The following is a 17,142-nucleotide window of genomic DNA, read 5'->3' on the forward strand; positions in this document are numbered from 1 at the left end:
GTAGTCATATACTGTCTCAAGGTCTCTGAACTAGCCTCTGCTTGTATATAATAAATATTTGGTGAGCATAAGTAATGTTTTGAGTATCTTCAATGGGTGAAAAGCTTTTATTAAAATTGTGATTCTGTGTTACCAGACAAGATGGATATATGAAATATCATGTAATGTGATAGCTTATTTTAACTTGGAATTGCAAATTAAAAAAAAAGGAAGGTCTTGAGGCAAACACTATAATTATGAACATTCAGTTTTATGAATTTTGTTGGCCACATCAGTTTTACAGTATTGCATTTTTTATTAAACACTTTAAAATAACCAATTTCGTATGCAGGCTTTCAACTCCGTCTACCTCAGTTTGGCAGCTGGTCTCTCTCTCTCTCTCTCTCTCTCTCTCTCTCTCTCTCTCTCTCTCTCTCTCTCTCTCTCTCTCTCTCTCTCTCTCTCTCTCTCTCACACACACACACAAAAAGATGGTGAGTGAAAAGTAATAAAGTTGGGTCATGGGCATAGTGTTGATATGGGGAGTGCAGTTAAAGGAGTGATTACTGTACCCTTGTTTTTAGAAATTGAGTTTATAGTCATTTGTCCAAGCTCTATTTTTAAAGCCTCACCCAGACAATTGGTTTAATTGGGCCATTTGTTTATGTTTAAACCCATTACTTTTACATATCCTAATTGTTTGTTGTGCGCAATTCTCACATGTCATCTGCTGGAAGAAATGGTAGCAGTTTAGATAGGTTGGCTCGTGCGCTGGTCCCAAGCTATATGTGGTGGTTAACCTAGTCATTTTCTATGTGTGTCTGCCATCTGGTTAAGACCAGAGAGATAAGCAGCCTTTATAAATGTCAAGGTTTTGCATTTTTTCCCTTCCAAATTTCATGTAATTTTTTCTCAATGTTTCTTCTGTTGCTGGCTATTAACATAAGTAATACTAATGCTTTTTCTGCCTAAAAATTTCAGTCACCTTTGTAATGAACATTACACTGATTGTAGTTTGCAAAGTACTTAATTGTCTCTGTTTTGAAAGACTGACCTTTTAGTTGCTTTTTTGGTCTTTATTTTCTGTTGACATGTTGGCTTTTAATTTTTTTCCCATTGGAATTTTATTTTTCATCTAATAGTTTGAGTGTATCTTTTAAGAGACACAGGTTTTTTGGCATAGTGCTGTGAGGGCTTGAGGGGACGCTTACTTCGTTTTATATATTTTCATTGATATAAATGTTTTACTGGTGTTTATGCACAAAGTAGGAAGAGTTTAACTTATGAAGGTCAGTGGTAAGTGTTTTCCAAACTGTTTGCTCATGGCATTTTTATATGGGATTAATGAGCTTTTTAGCTCTTATTTTTGCTGTTTAAAATGAAAGTGTTTAATTAATCAGCAACTTATACGTTTATACTGATGTATTAGCAGTGTTAGCCTATAGGGTGCTTAAAAGGTACTGTACACAGTGCTGTGTGTGTACACACACACACACACACACACACATATATATATATATATATATATATATATATATATATATATATATATATATATATGAATGTCTTTTCCTGTAATACTACAGTGTAATATGAATATATATATATATATATATATACACACACACACACACACACACATACGCAGGCAGTCCCTGGTTATCAGTGGGGTTTCCATTCCGATGGCATGACGATAAACGAAAACCACTGATAATAAAAAATCAGCAATTTTTGGGGTTTATCGGCGCCTCTGTTAGGTATGTATTGGCGCCAGTACCTGATTATTGGCCCGAAAAGCAGAAATCAGTGCATATTGGTGCTGAAAATCAATGGTTGTCGTCGCCAGACAAGCCCCAAAAAACCGGATCGCGATAACTAAGCCCATTGATAACCAGGGATTATATACAGTATATATATTTCTTTACAATTGTAAAATGAACATGAATGAATGTACTGTTTTTAGAAAGAAAGCAAAATGCCTAGCTGTCACACAAATTATTATGCATGTGCAGTATTAGCAATGTTATGGGGTTGCCTATAGGAGTTTATAGGGTGTGTAGGTAGTTTTTTAAAGGTTTTTTGACTTGAGTTATTTTTTATTTAAGTTACGAGTCTTGGAATAAATTAACATCATCATCTGAGGTTCTGTATTGTCTTATATATTTTGATATTTGTTTTTTGTTATTTGGCACTGTTTTAGCACTGTTTTATTAAATTCTGTTTTTATGGCATTTAAACATTTGTTGGTGACCAGTGTAAATATACGTTAACCAATGCAAGCTTGAGGTGATATAAATGGCGTATGCCAGTCTCAGGGCCCTTGCAGCTCTCCTCTTGGCTTCAGCTGCTCACCTGGCTCCAATAGCTTTTCTAGCTTCAGCCACTCATATGGCTCCTCTGGTTCTTATAATTCCAGTCACTCTTATGGTTATAGCAACTCTCCGTGATGTAACCACTCTGCAGGATATAGCACCTCATATGGTTCCAGCTATTCACCTAGATCCAGCTGCTCTCCAAGCTCTAGTTGGCTCTAGCCACTCTCCTGGATATAGCAACCCTCCTGCTTCTAGCCACTTCTCTTGATATAGCAGCCCTCCTGGTCCATATTGCTCAATGAGCTGTAGCCACTCGTTTGGCTCTCGTTGCTTAACTGACTCGAGTGGCTTTCCTGGCCTCAGTTTGCCTGGTTTCAACAGTTCTCCTGGCTCAAGCTGGTTACCCAACTCCAGCCACTCATGGTTTTAGCATCTTATCTTGTTCAGCAACCCTTTTGGTTTTTAACAGAACAGATATGTATCCAGTGGCTGTGATTTCTGGCTCCAGTGGTTCTCTTGACTCATGCCATGTTAATAGTCTCTTCAATGCTGCTGGCTGTAGCAGCTAATTGTTCTAGCCCCTGGTGCCCTCTTGATCACAACCATGCCGTTGACGTCTGCCATAAATTATGCTGCTTTCTTGCTCCAGCAGTTTTTCTGGCTGTGGCTTCGTTCTTGAATCCTGCTGATCTTTAGATTCTTGTTGCTCTTCTGACCTTACTGCTATCCAGGATCTGCCATACCTAGTGGTTCCAGCTGTTCTCCTTCCTGTCTTGTGCTTGCATTACACCATTCAGTGGCCTCTAGTCACTCCCCAGTATGTAAATGTATGCCTGGGAGCTGCAGCCCCTTGTCTTGGACAGCTTAGTCTCCGTCCCCAGCCAGACCTTTAGCCTCCAACAGTGATAAGGAATGGTTATTGAGAACTCTTCCTATTCAACATTCAGCAAATAAGGGATGAGTAGAGGTTTCTGTACCTATGGGGATCTTCTTAGCTCCTGTTCTGGATCCTAGAGTTCTAACTGAATTTGTCAGGTATTTTATTCTCTCCCAGCTTCAGATAATACACCTGTTTTTGTTATTCCTGTTAGTAGTCATTCTTTCCATTACTGCTGGGTATAGTTTCTTGGCTCCATTCACTCCCTGCCAGGATTCTTCAAGCTGGCTATACCTTTTTCAGATGTTTCTTCACCAACTATGCTACTATGCACGTGTACACTTCATGCTTTTACAATGTTTGATGTGCTGTCAACTTCAGTTTATTAAAAATATTTGCACTTACACTGGCATATTTCCCGAGATGCTTTAAACACTAAGGCTGGCTTCATTTAAACTGTCACAGTGTTGGAGATATGTTCTTTGACCACATTGGTGTCTGATCATGCCCACTCTCCCAGCTTGTTCTGCAAAAGCCTTTCTGCAACAAATGCTCTTTCACTTGGATCAGGCTTCTCACCCAAGTCATTGTGGTTGATGAGGCTTATGGATCTTATTCAGCCATCAGCCATGCAGTCATTTGATTTCTCTAATACATGCTCATTCTCTTCATATGCAGCAGTTCTTTGCCAATAGAGTATTTGTGCTGTCTGGTTAAGCTTGCTCTCTGCTCTCACATGGCCAGTCCCTCCTTACTTCTGTCTTTGGCGTTGATATTAATATTGTTCAGCGGCTTGTTATGTAAGCAGTCATTCTCACTCATTCCATTCTGTTACCCCCGTTAAACAGAAGTAATTGTTCCCTTCTCAAGCCCTCCTGCTTCTCTTCTCTCTCTTCCTGCTTCTCTGTACAGTGTCCTCAGTCTGCAAGTGCTTACCTCATTACTTTCATATGGTCTCACCTGTATTTGACCTTTTCTTTTTTTATTCCATGCACAATGTTAGTTGAAGCCACATGAGTGTATTTTTATTTCCTGTTTTCATTGCGTATTTCCTTGCATAGACAATGCCTGAATCCAGATTATCTTCCATTGATCTTGATTTGCTAAGCTATTTGCTGCTCATTAACATCTTGCCAACTTCCGTTGCTTATCTTTCAGTCTTTGCTGCCTCTTGAGACAAAATCCTCACTTGACCTGGCGCTTTTTGCCAGACTGATACTGATGGTCCACTTTTGCCCTGCCCTTTCCCTGTTTTTGTTAGCATTTTGCTCATATCAGGTTCCTGCAGTGCCACAAATCCTTTTTTCAGTGGTAAACTTCTTGAACTCACCATTTTCCTTAAGTTCAGGCTGTCTTACATATTTGTGAACCATAATTTCTTGCTTAAATGAATTGTTGTTCTTGACTGTTCATCTTCTTTGAGCAGATAATATTTTTTTTGCTCTATTGTGCAACAGAAGAACTAGAAGGTGATTTATTCAGCCTCCTCTGTCAAATTCTTTGGCTCAGGTGGGGTTTTTGCGATCCATGATACCATCTCAAGTATTTTTTTCTTTGAGGTCTTTGTTTTCTGTGACCTTAATCAACATCTTTTGAAGCATAACTCCCCTGTACTCTGTAAAGAGCTGCAAGTTGAGGCTTTGTTCCTCATTTAGATGGGAGGAGGTATGATAATTGCTCTCCTGTCCTGTGAGCTTATTGAGTAAATTTATTCCAAAGTCATGAGTTTGAGGCAGTTGACCATTAACTACTGTATAATTAAGGTGACTTTCAGTAGGAGAAAAGTCTCCCTCAAAGAGTTTTCGTTGTTCTGCCATGGCATTGAATTAAAATTTACTGAGTGTTACTTGGTCAGACTCTGACTTCTACTGTAACAGTCCAAGTGATGAGTGCGCATGTTATTGGAAGCTCTCTTCATCAATGTCTTAAGTTTTAAATAAGGTTCTGGTTCAGATATTGACCCCCTGTTTTCTCTTGGAGCCTCTCTATGTCAAAACATCTTGAGCTCAGTGCACCCCCCCCACTTAAGCTAATGTTCAGGCTCTATAATAATTATTGGCTTTTTGTGAAACAAATAATTTTTAAAAAGGCAGCTTTTTTTTTTTTTTTTTTTTTTTTTTTTTTTTTTTTTATAAGCCCATCTTCACAAGGTATTGCTGCCTTTTGACCCCACTGCTCTTTTGCATTTGGGTCAGACTGTATAGAGAAAGATTCAGTTGACTACCATAGACTGCTGGGGACCTGTATGCATGCGCCGACCTCCCTGAACCACAGAAGCTGTTGCTTCTTGCAGTGGATGATTTTTTTTTGAAACACAGGTTATGTAAAAGTACGGGGTCTAGAATTGAAAATATTTTGTTTTAAAACAAATTATATTTTTTTTGTGTAGCTTCAGCTGAGTGTCTAAGTCATAACCCTCTGGAGAGAAAGTCAAGTGGTGGGATTTTGGAAGAATCTCATAATTTTCCAAAGATTTCAAAGCATTTTAGAAAGCCACTTCAGAAGATCATGGGTAAGTATGTGGAGCCTGTTACTCTAGACTTATATAAATGTAATTCTTTGTAATTTTTAGTATACAGTATATCAATGAAAGTGGTTCCTGGAAGTGTATTTTTTTTTTCCTCTTTTCAAAGGAGGATATCAGTAATAATATGTACACTGCAAATCTATCCTCAAATTTCATGGTAGTGAAATCCCAAAAACTCCAGTTATTGTTGGAAAGCCTGCTAATAACTGCATGCATATACAGATCCACGAGTCACCAGCAGTCAACTGGTGCAGTCTTCATGTCCATTAGTTGCAGCTTGAGGATTGGGTCCACCACAGACTTGAGCTGTGAAGGATCTTTTTTAACTGTCATGGGGGCACCATAAACTGGATCTTTCCTTGTTCTGGCCTTAGTGTGGCTGGAAAGAGACATCCAGTCCCAAAACATATTCTGAGGTCCCAGATGAGCTTGATGATAAATAAATAAATCTTTTCCCATGGCTTCCTATACATACTTCTCCAAGAAGGGGTCTGGTTGTTGGAAATAGTTCCTGTGGGGTGGTGGTGTTGGTGGGGGGAAGGAGAGATTGAACTATTGTCACCCCAGCCTGTTGGTGGTGATGTATGTCCCCACAGGGAGGACTTCACTGCAAGTGGTGGTGTAGGAGATCCCCATCCTGGCGAGTCATATTGATTTCTAACTTATCTTTGGCCCTTAATAACCATTCCAAGTTGCTTTTCCTTTTATTTGACAGGCACATCTGTGTCCTTATCAAAATGGATGCTCTTGTTAATTTTATAGTCGCTGTAGTTGCTGTTGCCTCGTCTGCTGTTGCTGGAGGATATCCTAAGGACAACAGGAGGTTTGTATGGTTCCAGGTCATACTGGGGCTTTTTGGGTTTGGGAAGGTGGAACTCCTGGGAGAACAGTATAGCTTCCCAGGTTCCATCTTACCTAGAAGAATAGACACCATACAATTTTGCTGACAAGCTTGTCCAGAGAGCTCTGTTACAACAGAGTCCTTAGAGAGAGCATGGCAGAAGGGGGCGTGAGTGGAATTAAGCAGTTGGATGACATTGGGGAGGAACATGCTATAGCCTGCCAATTTGTCTTTTTGGGTCCTTAGGCACTACATGAAGTTGTAGAGTGCCCTCATAGGGTCTGCATAAAGGTCTTCGCAACAGCAGCCAAAGCAGTCTTAGAAGACTCGGGGAGTTCCTCATAGTCTCTTCCAGGATAGTGGGAGAGATGAAAACGGAAAGAAGATGGAGCAGTGCGAGGAACTGAGAAGTTGTGTCCCATCTAAGCAGTTTGTTGCTGGGTAGCTGAGTGGCAGTTTTTGTGTTTTAAAAAGGAAGGACAAGTGTTGCCCATTCTTTGCAGATATGTCAGATGCTGACAGTGGGAATAAATGACATTATTTCTGCCATTTGCTCATGATTCCCAGTAACTACAAATTTCTTAAATTCTGCCTTTACATGATTAATTGTTTTAAAATTGAAGGAGCTGAAGGCTGGGGTTACCTAAAGAGGGTGTTGGGTCTCTAGGATTGTGGAGGTACCATAATTTCCTTTAAAGTAGAAAAAGGTGCTCTGCCAGTTTCTGAATTCCTATTGAAGGAGGGATCAAGTGCCATTTTGAATTTGGAAAAGCGGCTGTCCTGAAATTCCACATTCCATCTCATTCATTTTTTTTGTTTTTATTGATGAGATATTTGCCATCAAGGGAAAGGGATACACATTGATGCATCCCACCGAGGGTTATCAGTAACAACATCAGGAGCAGGCATTGGTGTTCAGGATTCTCAGCTTTAGAGGGTTATAGTCCAGACTGATCGGGTTATTAGAACCTTAAGGCCTGTAAAAGAAGAATGGTCGTGCCTCTGTCATCTGACTCTAAAGGGATCTAAGAGACTGGTTCAGCTTTTTTAAACCCAGGGCCTTTTTTTTTTTTTCAGGTTGCTCCCAGGACCTGAATAACTCTGTAAGAGGACAATCTCTGCACTGGTGGCTCTTGAGGACTTTCTAGTCTCTCTTTGGAGAGCTGAAAAAATCTTTTCTGAAGTTGCCCTGAATTCATGGCAGAATACGTAATTGATATAAGGTGCTCAGCACCAAGAACTTCCTTGATACTATGTAAGATCTTCCAAAACTTGAACCAGGCTTTAGATAGAATCTCCTTAATGGAACCAGTGTCTGGATGGATTAGGTCAGGGCAGCCACATCGCCACGCTTGACATTAGGTTGTTGCATGGGAGAGCTCCCCTTCATGCAAAATAAAAGGCAGTGCCTTTGGGCCTTCTGGGTTCAGTAGGGCGAGCACAGTGGTATGGTCCATGTATTGCCCAGTATTGGGGCCAGCTATCTAAATGAGTGACTTCATCTCCATCAGAGGAGTCATACAAGGGATCTTGGATCCCAGTTTCTAGGCACATTGACCTTGTTGTGGAATCTGCTCTTGACTGGGGGAGGGTGGGGGAGATATATTCTCTTTTGCCCAAAGGGCTAGTCCAAATTGGGCCTTTTCATCATTTAGGCCTGCTGCTGGGAGTATGGTGGTTGCTTTCCACATGTCTGGTGGCTACCCAAACTTAACTTATGCCTGCAAAGGATATGTCGATGGCAGGTGGTATGTGGCACCCCCACTGGCCAAGAGTGGGTTATGCAATTGTACAGTGGAGCAAGTGACCTTTGGGTCTAGCCTATTAGCAGCCCTGTAGTAAGGGAGGAGAAAAAAGAATACTGTAATGGTAGAAAGCAAACTGCATATATCCATCTGATAAGTGGAACTAACGTGAACATGAAACAAACTGACTTGGTTACAAGTCCCTGCCTGTGACAGCCATGCAGGAGACAAGCTCACTGGGAGACATTCTTTTAATTATATAATTACTGGTATCATCCCCATAATTTATGATTAAACCAGAGCTACTGTTACTAGAATCAAATGCTTTAACAAATAATAGAAAGAAATCTCAATCCACAAAAGAAAATATTTTTTCTTAATGTATGGGAGTACTTGTACGTGAAGGCTAGGGTATTTTACAATGCAAGATAGCCTAGCAAATCAGATTGAAAATGCTATTCTATTTACTGTATAAGCTGTGTTGGGTGGTACTATGTTTGAAATTATTAAACATAAGTATTGTAAAAGCAGTTTTCCAAAACTTGAAGGAATATTTCCAGTATGCACAGCCTAGGGTATTTTACACTGAATGTTAGCCTAATTAAAATACCTCATAAAGTATATATAAACTATAATGGGTGATACTATATTTTATATTATATTGTTAATTACCAGTATTGTAGTTTGTGAAAGTTGCAGAAGTTTTTCTTGAAGATATAGGCTAGATTATTTTGTAATGAAAGCTAGGCTAGAAAATCCAAATTAAAATACACCTACATATGTCATATTGGGTGGCACTATGGTTATTATTAACTGTCTGGCTAATACTCAGTGTCTTGTTGACTATCTGGCTAACACCCTTTGTCAGTGCTGTACATCCATAGGCTGTTGAAACTTGTCTAACAAATCAACATGTGTGAATACTAACCATGTAAACTGTTTGTTGGTACTTTACTTCAACTTATCACTAACTATTTCAGTATTCTTACAAAGAATACAAGATTATGGCTCCTACTTTTATACTGATAAAAACTGAGATGATATTGGAACTGTTAGCATAATAAAAGTAACCAGTTTGGGAAAATATTTTCGGCATCCCACTAAGAAGGAGCTGAGATTTGCTTAATGGGGTTTCTGATGCATTGCCCTTGTGGTGTTGTGTTATATTACCATGAAAAGCAGATCCCAATGATTGATGGATCAAATTATGACATGAAAAAACCCTGATGTTTTAAATTTAATTGGGAGAGGGAATTCTGCTACAATCTCTTAATAATATTTACTAGATTGGAATTTAGCAAGGGAGTTGAGAGAAAAATGTACTTGGATTGAAGAGAAATAATGAGGAAAGTGGCAGAGGGGAAACATCACAAGTCAAGGTCACAACCTTACTCAGAGAAAACGAAATGTTAGTATATAGCAGTATTCCTTCCATTTAAGCTAAAATTATATAATGAGACCAATAAGGCATCAAATTAATTAGTTAATAATAAAACTTATATTTTAATGTAATTCAGAAAGGGAGCCGAAAGCTGTAGGGAAGCAAGAATTCATAATCCAATAGTCTACCAATGGCTCCATGTCTGGAGTATACCTTGGTGAGAAGAAAATTTTTAAATTTGTGTCAACTGAGAGAAATTTATTGAAACATAATAATTCACAAGGAGCCTGTGACTGTACATAACTCTCCTTGGCAGATAGTTGCAACATATCAGTGATGAGGCACTAAAAAAGAAGAAAAAAAAGTCAAGGAGCTGTCAGATGCATGTTTAAGAAGTACAGACCTAAGAGTAATGGAGAATTTGGTCAATTTGTGCACCATTGCCATATTGGTGTTAGAAGGGTGAACAGTAATTCCCCAAGTAATCATTGGTAGGCGTGAAAGGGCATTCCTGCCTTGAGTTAGTTTATTCTCCATCACTGACCATGACCAGTTATTATTATTACAGTCGACCCCTCTTATTTGTAGTTCAGCATTCGCAGCTTCACCTATTCGCACATTTTTCTGTGGAACGTATCTCCAAATTATTCGCAGAAAATGTGCCTATTCGCAGATTTTTTGTAGAGTAATATTCACTGATTACTGTATTTTCATGTTATTTTCGTGACTAAATACATTTTTTATGATAAAAAAATTATCTACTAATTTTGAAATATTAATGTTAATGTAAACAGCAAAATATCAATAAAATGTTGAAGTAAAATCCCTCAATATTGATCTATCATCATCGTAATATGTACTGTATAAAAAAAACTGTCCCAACATTTGTAATTGTACCGATGTAAACGTAACTCAGTTCACCCTCTCTCTCTCTCTCTCCCCCTTTCATCACAACATTCTATGGGCTGGAAGGGTTGGAAGGAGCCAATCACACTGCTTGTAGTTCGGATTCTTGTCACTAGTGTGTGTTCTTTTCTCTCTCTCTCTCTCTCTCTCTCTCTCTCTCTCTCTTGATCCATGACAACATTCTATTGACTGGAAGGGTTGGAAGTAGCCAATCATGGTGTATTCTTTATAAGAAAAAAATTTTTTACAGGAAATTGTCTTATAAAAAAATTTTTTTAACAGAGAGAGAGAGAGAGAGAGAGGCACTGTGTAGTTTCAGCATGTTTGTTTCTTACTGCTGTATTAGTGTATCAAATAATGATGATATTTGAGTGAATACTGGTAATATTACAGTATTATGGAGTTTGACAAGGTAGAAGCACTGGTGGTTTGTGTCAACTGGGTAAACAGTAGTTTACCAGATTCCTAACTGCATATAAGAACTGGTGTATTGTTTGAGCTATTTTTTGGAGAAAAAATGGGATTTTATGTGCCATCATACATGGTTTTGAACCACTAAATTTTGGGGAAAATAAACTGCTGCATCAAAATACTTGATATACTTAAATGTATATTTGAGAGATTGAATGCCAATAAGAATATTGCCAGTCTCATAATATTTAATTGAAAAAAATTACTTTGCTTGAATAATTCATAAGTTAGTCTTGGCATTATATAGAACTTTGAATGATAGCATATACATTTAAAATTGTGTGAACAATAAAGGCTTTGTTAAGGGTTGAGTATTGAAAAAGTAGTTTTTTACATATGCATTAAAGGCCAACAATATTGCAGGAACAAGTGACAATATTGCATGTCGTATGAAAGCTTGTGAGCCTCAAAGTGATTAAGTTACCAAATGTATAAACATATCTCTGACAAAATGAATTATAAAATTAGATAGGTAATATAGTCTTTGCAGAATAAAACATATAATGTGACATATAGAATATGAGATGATATAGACTTTTGCAAACTGAAACATAATCATGAAATTCTTCATGTTGTATACTAGTTGTAGATGTCATGCAGAACAACAATGCAGTAATAGTTGATCTTGCAATGATGTTAGATTGACATAAATGCACTTGATGCATCACTGTGTGTGATGCACTCTTCCAATTAATAAATTAGCTATTGAATATATTTATAATGCAAATTTTGTGATAAAACTTTTTTGACAATGTTGTTAACATGTTTACTTTCACTTTGTGATGCTGACCAGATTTTCACAAGATGGTGGATTTTTTATTTGGAGGATCATTGAATACACTCATATTTGGGCATCCTAGAGTGCTTCCAATTAAATCATGTTGCCTGGTGATACTCCAAGTCAACTCCATCATTATTCTGCTTTAATAGTAGTTTGCCATTGAGGAAGCATCAGTTGTGTTGCCATTTTATAAGTTTTACAAGAACACTGCATCACATTTCTGTATTCTCAAAGAGCAAGTGTAAAGGCCATATTCTTAATTGTGTAATTGAGAGATGAAAATTTAAGCAAAGTAAAGAAATTAGACATGGGCTGGGAGAGACCAAAGGGAATAGGTAAAAAGTAAAATGCAGAAAGCAACTTCATTATGAGTTTATCTGAACTTTTTGCAATAATTTTAGTTTCAATGATATTGCTTTGTAAAACTTTCCAGTTCTTCTACCACTTGGATTTATCCCAAATTATTCGAAGATGGTGAAAATGTAGAATTGTGTTGGATTCCTGCTCAGGTAGGCATTAAAGGAAACAAAGAAGTCTATGAGGGAGCAAAGCTGCAGCTTCCATGATAAGATCATATATAGATATTCCTATTAGTGATTATATTACATCTCTAAAACTCATTACAACATAATCAATAAATGGCAGAATATATGGAACAGTGAAAATGGCAGTAACAAATTAAAATAAATCAAACCAAATGTTGGGATATGAAATTCATCATATCAAAAGGACAGACATAAAAATAATTTTGACACATCTAAATAATGGTCACTCGTTTGACCCATGGATATTCAATGAATAACCTAAAATGGAAACAAATCATTGCAAGATTTTTCTCAGAATCTCTTTTGTTTTCTGCTAACCCAGCTATAAAATTTTTTAAGAGCTGTAGTCTGATGAATAAAATGTAAACCTTTTCAATACTAAAAAAAAAAAAAAAAACATATCCTTCATGTCAGCCCTGTGAAAGCTAAATAAATTAGCTTGGTGGTCTGACAGAACTGTGATGATAATAATTATAGTAATACTTAGTGTATTATTCAGGGTGTTAAATTGGATTAAACCAATAGATGATGGGTAGATTTTTCTTCCTGACAGTCTCACTTGCTAGCTATGCTGGTAATGACCTATGGTTACCAGGTGGTTTATAAGTAATGTACCTGTAGAACTCAACAAAAGAAAGACATTTTTGAGGCAGAAGTTCTTTTGAAACTTTTTATTGATGGAATATTGGTTTTGTATCTAAGATACCATTAAATATGGATTACAAACCATCATAAATAATTTTTTAATTAATAGGTTTTTTAATTGTTTTCTTTCTATAGGTAAACGTGAGGGTAGCATGAGTGAGAGTGAAGATGCCATGTCATATGAGTCCCAGCCACAAACACCAACGACACCTGGAGAATTTCATCCGAGTTTCCCATTGGGTGATCAAGCAGATGATATTGGTGAAGGTAAAGGAAGGTGCTCCAGTGCAAGTAGTGCAACAGCTCCAGTTCCACCTTGGGATCTTCAGGAAAAGGAACCAAGGTCCAAAGAGCCATTGAAGCCTTCATCCAGTCTTCCTGATGTTGTGCAGGGATTCCCAAGGTCAGTAGATATTTCAGGTGCCATGCACTGCATAGCTGAATTTTACAGTGCTTTAGGTAATACTTGACTTTGTGTAGCATTCAACCATTTATTGTTGTATAGAATTTAACCCCTTTGAACCTAGATTTTCTAAGCACTTCACAATCTATTGAGTTATATTACATATCAGACTACTTGGCCAGGATTTATGCACCAAAGTAGCTGTTAAAATAATTTGATCATATGGAATATTGTGATAGGTTATATGTTTATAAAAGAGAAATGATAAACAATAAACATAGCACAAATACCTATTTGTTCCAGTGTGAATACAAACTTACATTTTCGTAAATGGAGTTCCTCATTCTTGGCATGCTTTGGCTCTCACTGTACCATCTCAAAAACAAAATCATATCGAGTAGGCGTACCATTGCCTGCGACATGAACTGGCCTTTCTCTTCCGTTGTGTTTGTAGCTGCATACGCTTTATCATGTTCACCCAGTTATCTCCTGGTTTTGCTGTGCTGTCTTTGTGTCCATAGGGTGTGCGTGTGCTTTACGTAATTTTTTGCATCAAGGTCGTTGCCCCCAGATTTTCTCCCCTACGTAGCAGAGTGCGCTTTTGTATGCCTTGAGTTTCTCTAGTGCCCCCTTTTTCTTGAGGATAAAGATAGTTCATACCTGTTGTGAGGAGCATGAATCATGTGGTGATTGCCTTTGTTTGTAGGGAATGATAGTGTGGCATCCACTTATGTTGGTGATCCCCCCCCCCTTCCTTTTAATGGGCCTTTTTAGTGTTGGCCAGTGTGTTTTTCTGAAGGACAAGAGTCTTATGTGCCTTCTGTGTTCCCTGGTGTTTTTTCAGGAGCGTGTGTTAGGCACCCTTTGTTTTTTCCCAAGGTGCTGCATGGTTCCCACATGTGTGTGACCCCCCCCTCCCTTATTTTTTTTAATGATTATGGCTAAAATGGAAGAGAGCATTAAACCAGAATTTAGGCATTGTTCTGGCAAGGGCAAGCCCTGCAGTAAGTTTATGTCCCCTGTTGCCGTAGATTCTCATTTGATGTGCATCACCTGATGGGGGAAGGAGTGTTCAAGAGACACCACGTGTGAAGAATGTGCAGGGTAAATTCTTACCACATTTTTCTGGTCCCATTTCTTGTATGTGTGTATGTGTATAAAGGCAAATCAAAAACGAAAACCATGTATGCCTTTGTTTGTTGATTTTGCCTGAGAGTGCGCTCGGACAATGATAATATACCCATCATTAACTACCCGTAGGCTGAACAAAATGTCACAGACACCTTCATTCATTCACTCTCTAATAGGAATTCTCTGTAGATAATTATGTTAGTTAAGAAACAAACAACATTAGAAATGTATTATAGGTATTCGTTTTACAGAAGTCTCTGTGATGTGTGTGTGTATGTATATGTGTGATGTATCTTTGTCCTTGTAACCAGTCATGGTTAAATACAATAATAAGACTTGAAAAAACTAGCACTTTATGTAACAGTAATTAAAAAACCAAGTGCAACAATACATATGGGTATAATGAAAACCAAAACTTTACCACCTATTTATGTGTGCATTTGTTTGTGAGTGCATTGCTTGTTTTAGTAATAAAAGGTACACAGTGATCTGCCAACAACCTAAGTTACACACACACACACACACACAAATGTAGTACAGTAGTGTCGAATCAGCTTGGTGTTTTGTTAATTGACTTTTTTAAATGCAGTGTATATTTAAACTACTACAAATAGCACCAAAATGATTTTTATCAAAATGCCTGTCCATTCACTCATCTCTTGATGAAACCTAAAGGAAAGAAATTGTACTGCTTTTGATGCCAGTTAAAGAATATAGATGCAACAATTTACAGTCCACAAGGAAAGACAAGGCACAGATTTTTTCATGCCTTGTATTTTCACAAAAATTGTTTCAACCTCAGAATGAGTTATCGAAGTAGTTAAAAGTTAAGGCACTAATGTCATGGTATCTTCCAACTTTTACACACCCAGTAAGATGCATCATTGCCCTCCATTGCTTCATGGTCAGTGCAGGTGATAAGTTCTTGCAAGTGTATTATGCTGCCGTGTGGCACCCGTTTTCATAAGTTTTGGTGTTTTTCACTTTTTTTATAATGTCATAGCATACCACATTGCATGAGGATGTATCATCAGTGGTAAATCTGCACAAAGTTGGTACAAAAGTCAGTGAAATGTGCATATCATTGGCATTTTCTGTTGTTCAGTTTACATTTTCATTCAGCATTTCAAGAAGGATGGGGAGACCATTTTCCTGCCCCTGAGCTGAAGATGGGAAGGCCTAAAAAGACAATTGAGAGGCCCAGGGACCTGTTACTTCTTTCTAATGAATACCATATTCTTTGGAAGCTTGAATTTCAAAAAGTGGCCCCTGTGGGCTTGTTCCATATGAATAGGTTCTAAGTAGTAATAATAATAATAATAATAATGGAAATATATTTTTTACTGTAATGAATTTTTTTTACAAAAGCCTGGATCATATATTAGTTCTATTTTTGTCTGTCACATGGTGACTTATTTAATAAGTTCTTTCTTAGTAACATTTTGGTGACCATCGTACACGAATAATGATAGGGTTTCTTGTAAGTTTGCAACTTAACTGAATTATTTTATGTTTGATGAAAATCATGTCTCATGATTGAGAGTTAGGCTTGTAAAAATATCTCATCCCTTGCTTACAGTAACATGACACAGTTTGTTTGTTGGAATCTGAACAGTCTGCTATCTAAATTTCAGACTCATATCCTTTATGATCAAACATTTTGATGACGTGTATTGCACTTGGTAAATAATTTTAATAGCAGTTCTTCATATATGTTAGTACATTTGTTTCACCTAATCTTTTTAATGTTTTAGCATGGAGCCTTCTGGTGTACAAGGGACGTCATCCATGCCTCTGGGAGTCACTGGTGGAGAAGCCGAGTTGAAAAAAATACTGAGTAAAACTCCACATACACTTAAGCAGAGTACATTACTGAAGAAGGAAGTCTGTACTGCATGTGATAAACCTTTTACTAGTTTCTTTATTAATTCTGGATTTAAGTGCATAGGTGAGAAATTTATCTTATTCCAAGGTTAAATTTTTTCATTTAATCAATATTTATATGTTATTATTATTTTTACATGCAAATTCTAGTCAAAATTTATGATCTTTACTCTATTAAAATTATACATATATACTAATAGACTTAATTCTTCTATAACTAAATTTAATACATTTCTTTCAAAAGCTAGGAGGGAAAGCCATTATGGAACAGTTTATTAAGAAAAAGGTGGCAATTAAATATAAAGTGGTGTACTTCCATACAAGCATTAGCAAATGAGCAAAATTGTGAAATTAATGGGCAGGTGGGATCTGCCTTTCTGATAATTAATGAAAATGTCTAGTAATGAAGATTTACATGTTGCATACATGATTCTTGCATAGTTTATTGTGCACAGCAACTCTGTATAATAAAGTAATTAATAGTCTATCCTAACTGGCATTTTGTAATCATCATTCAATGTAAAATACCAATTTACTCATTCATCTTCAGAGATTGTACAGTATATTCCAGTTTGTGGGGATGGGGACAAATTGTGATGAAATGTCTTTTTATAGATTTTTAAATACTATAGGTATATATATACAATTATGTCATTTTTCAACCTGCCAGCCCCCTCATTGAATTTCACATAAAATGAACATCATCAGTAA

At 37.3% G+C, this 17,142-nt stretch overlaps 1 protein-coding gene across 11 annotated transcripts in view; it reads left to right on the forward strand.

Moving 5' to 3' along the window:
• Nucleotides 1-17,142, forward strand: part of LOC136832781 (unconventional myosin-IXb-like) — a 210,523-nt gene that overhangs the window by 138,865 nt on the left and 54,516 nt on the right. For 7 of the 11 annotated variants that reach the window (XR_010851314.1, XM_067094322.1, XM_067094326.1 and 4 more), the window contains exons 21-23: nucleotides 5,561-5,683; nucleotides 13,149-13,416; nucleotides 16,302-16,495. Coding sequence is in view for 10 of the 11 variants with exons in the window: in XM_067094322.1 (XP_066950423.1) it covers nucleotides 5,561-5,683; nucleotides 13,149-13,416; nucleotides 16,302-16,495 (585 nt within the window). In the remaining variant the exon portion in view is untranslated. The remainder of the gene's footprint in view (nucleotides 1-5,560; nucleotides 5,684-13,148; nucleotides 13,417-16,301; nucleotides 16,496-17,142) is intronic. The other 4 variants (XM_067094328.1, XM_067094329.1, XM_067094330.1 and 1 more) reach the window with 1 other exon arrangement.

This window comes from Macrobrachium rosenbergii, chromosome 50, assembly GCF_040412425.1.
Source record: "Macrobrachium rosenbergii isolate ZJJX-2024 chromosome 50, ASM4041242v1, whole genome shotgun sequence".
In the NCBI taxonomy this organism is placed as follows: domain Eukaryota; kingdom Metazoa; phylum Arthropoda; class Malacostraca; order Decapoda; family Palaemonidae; genus Macrobrachium; species Macrobrachium rosenbergii.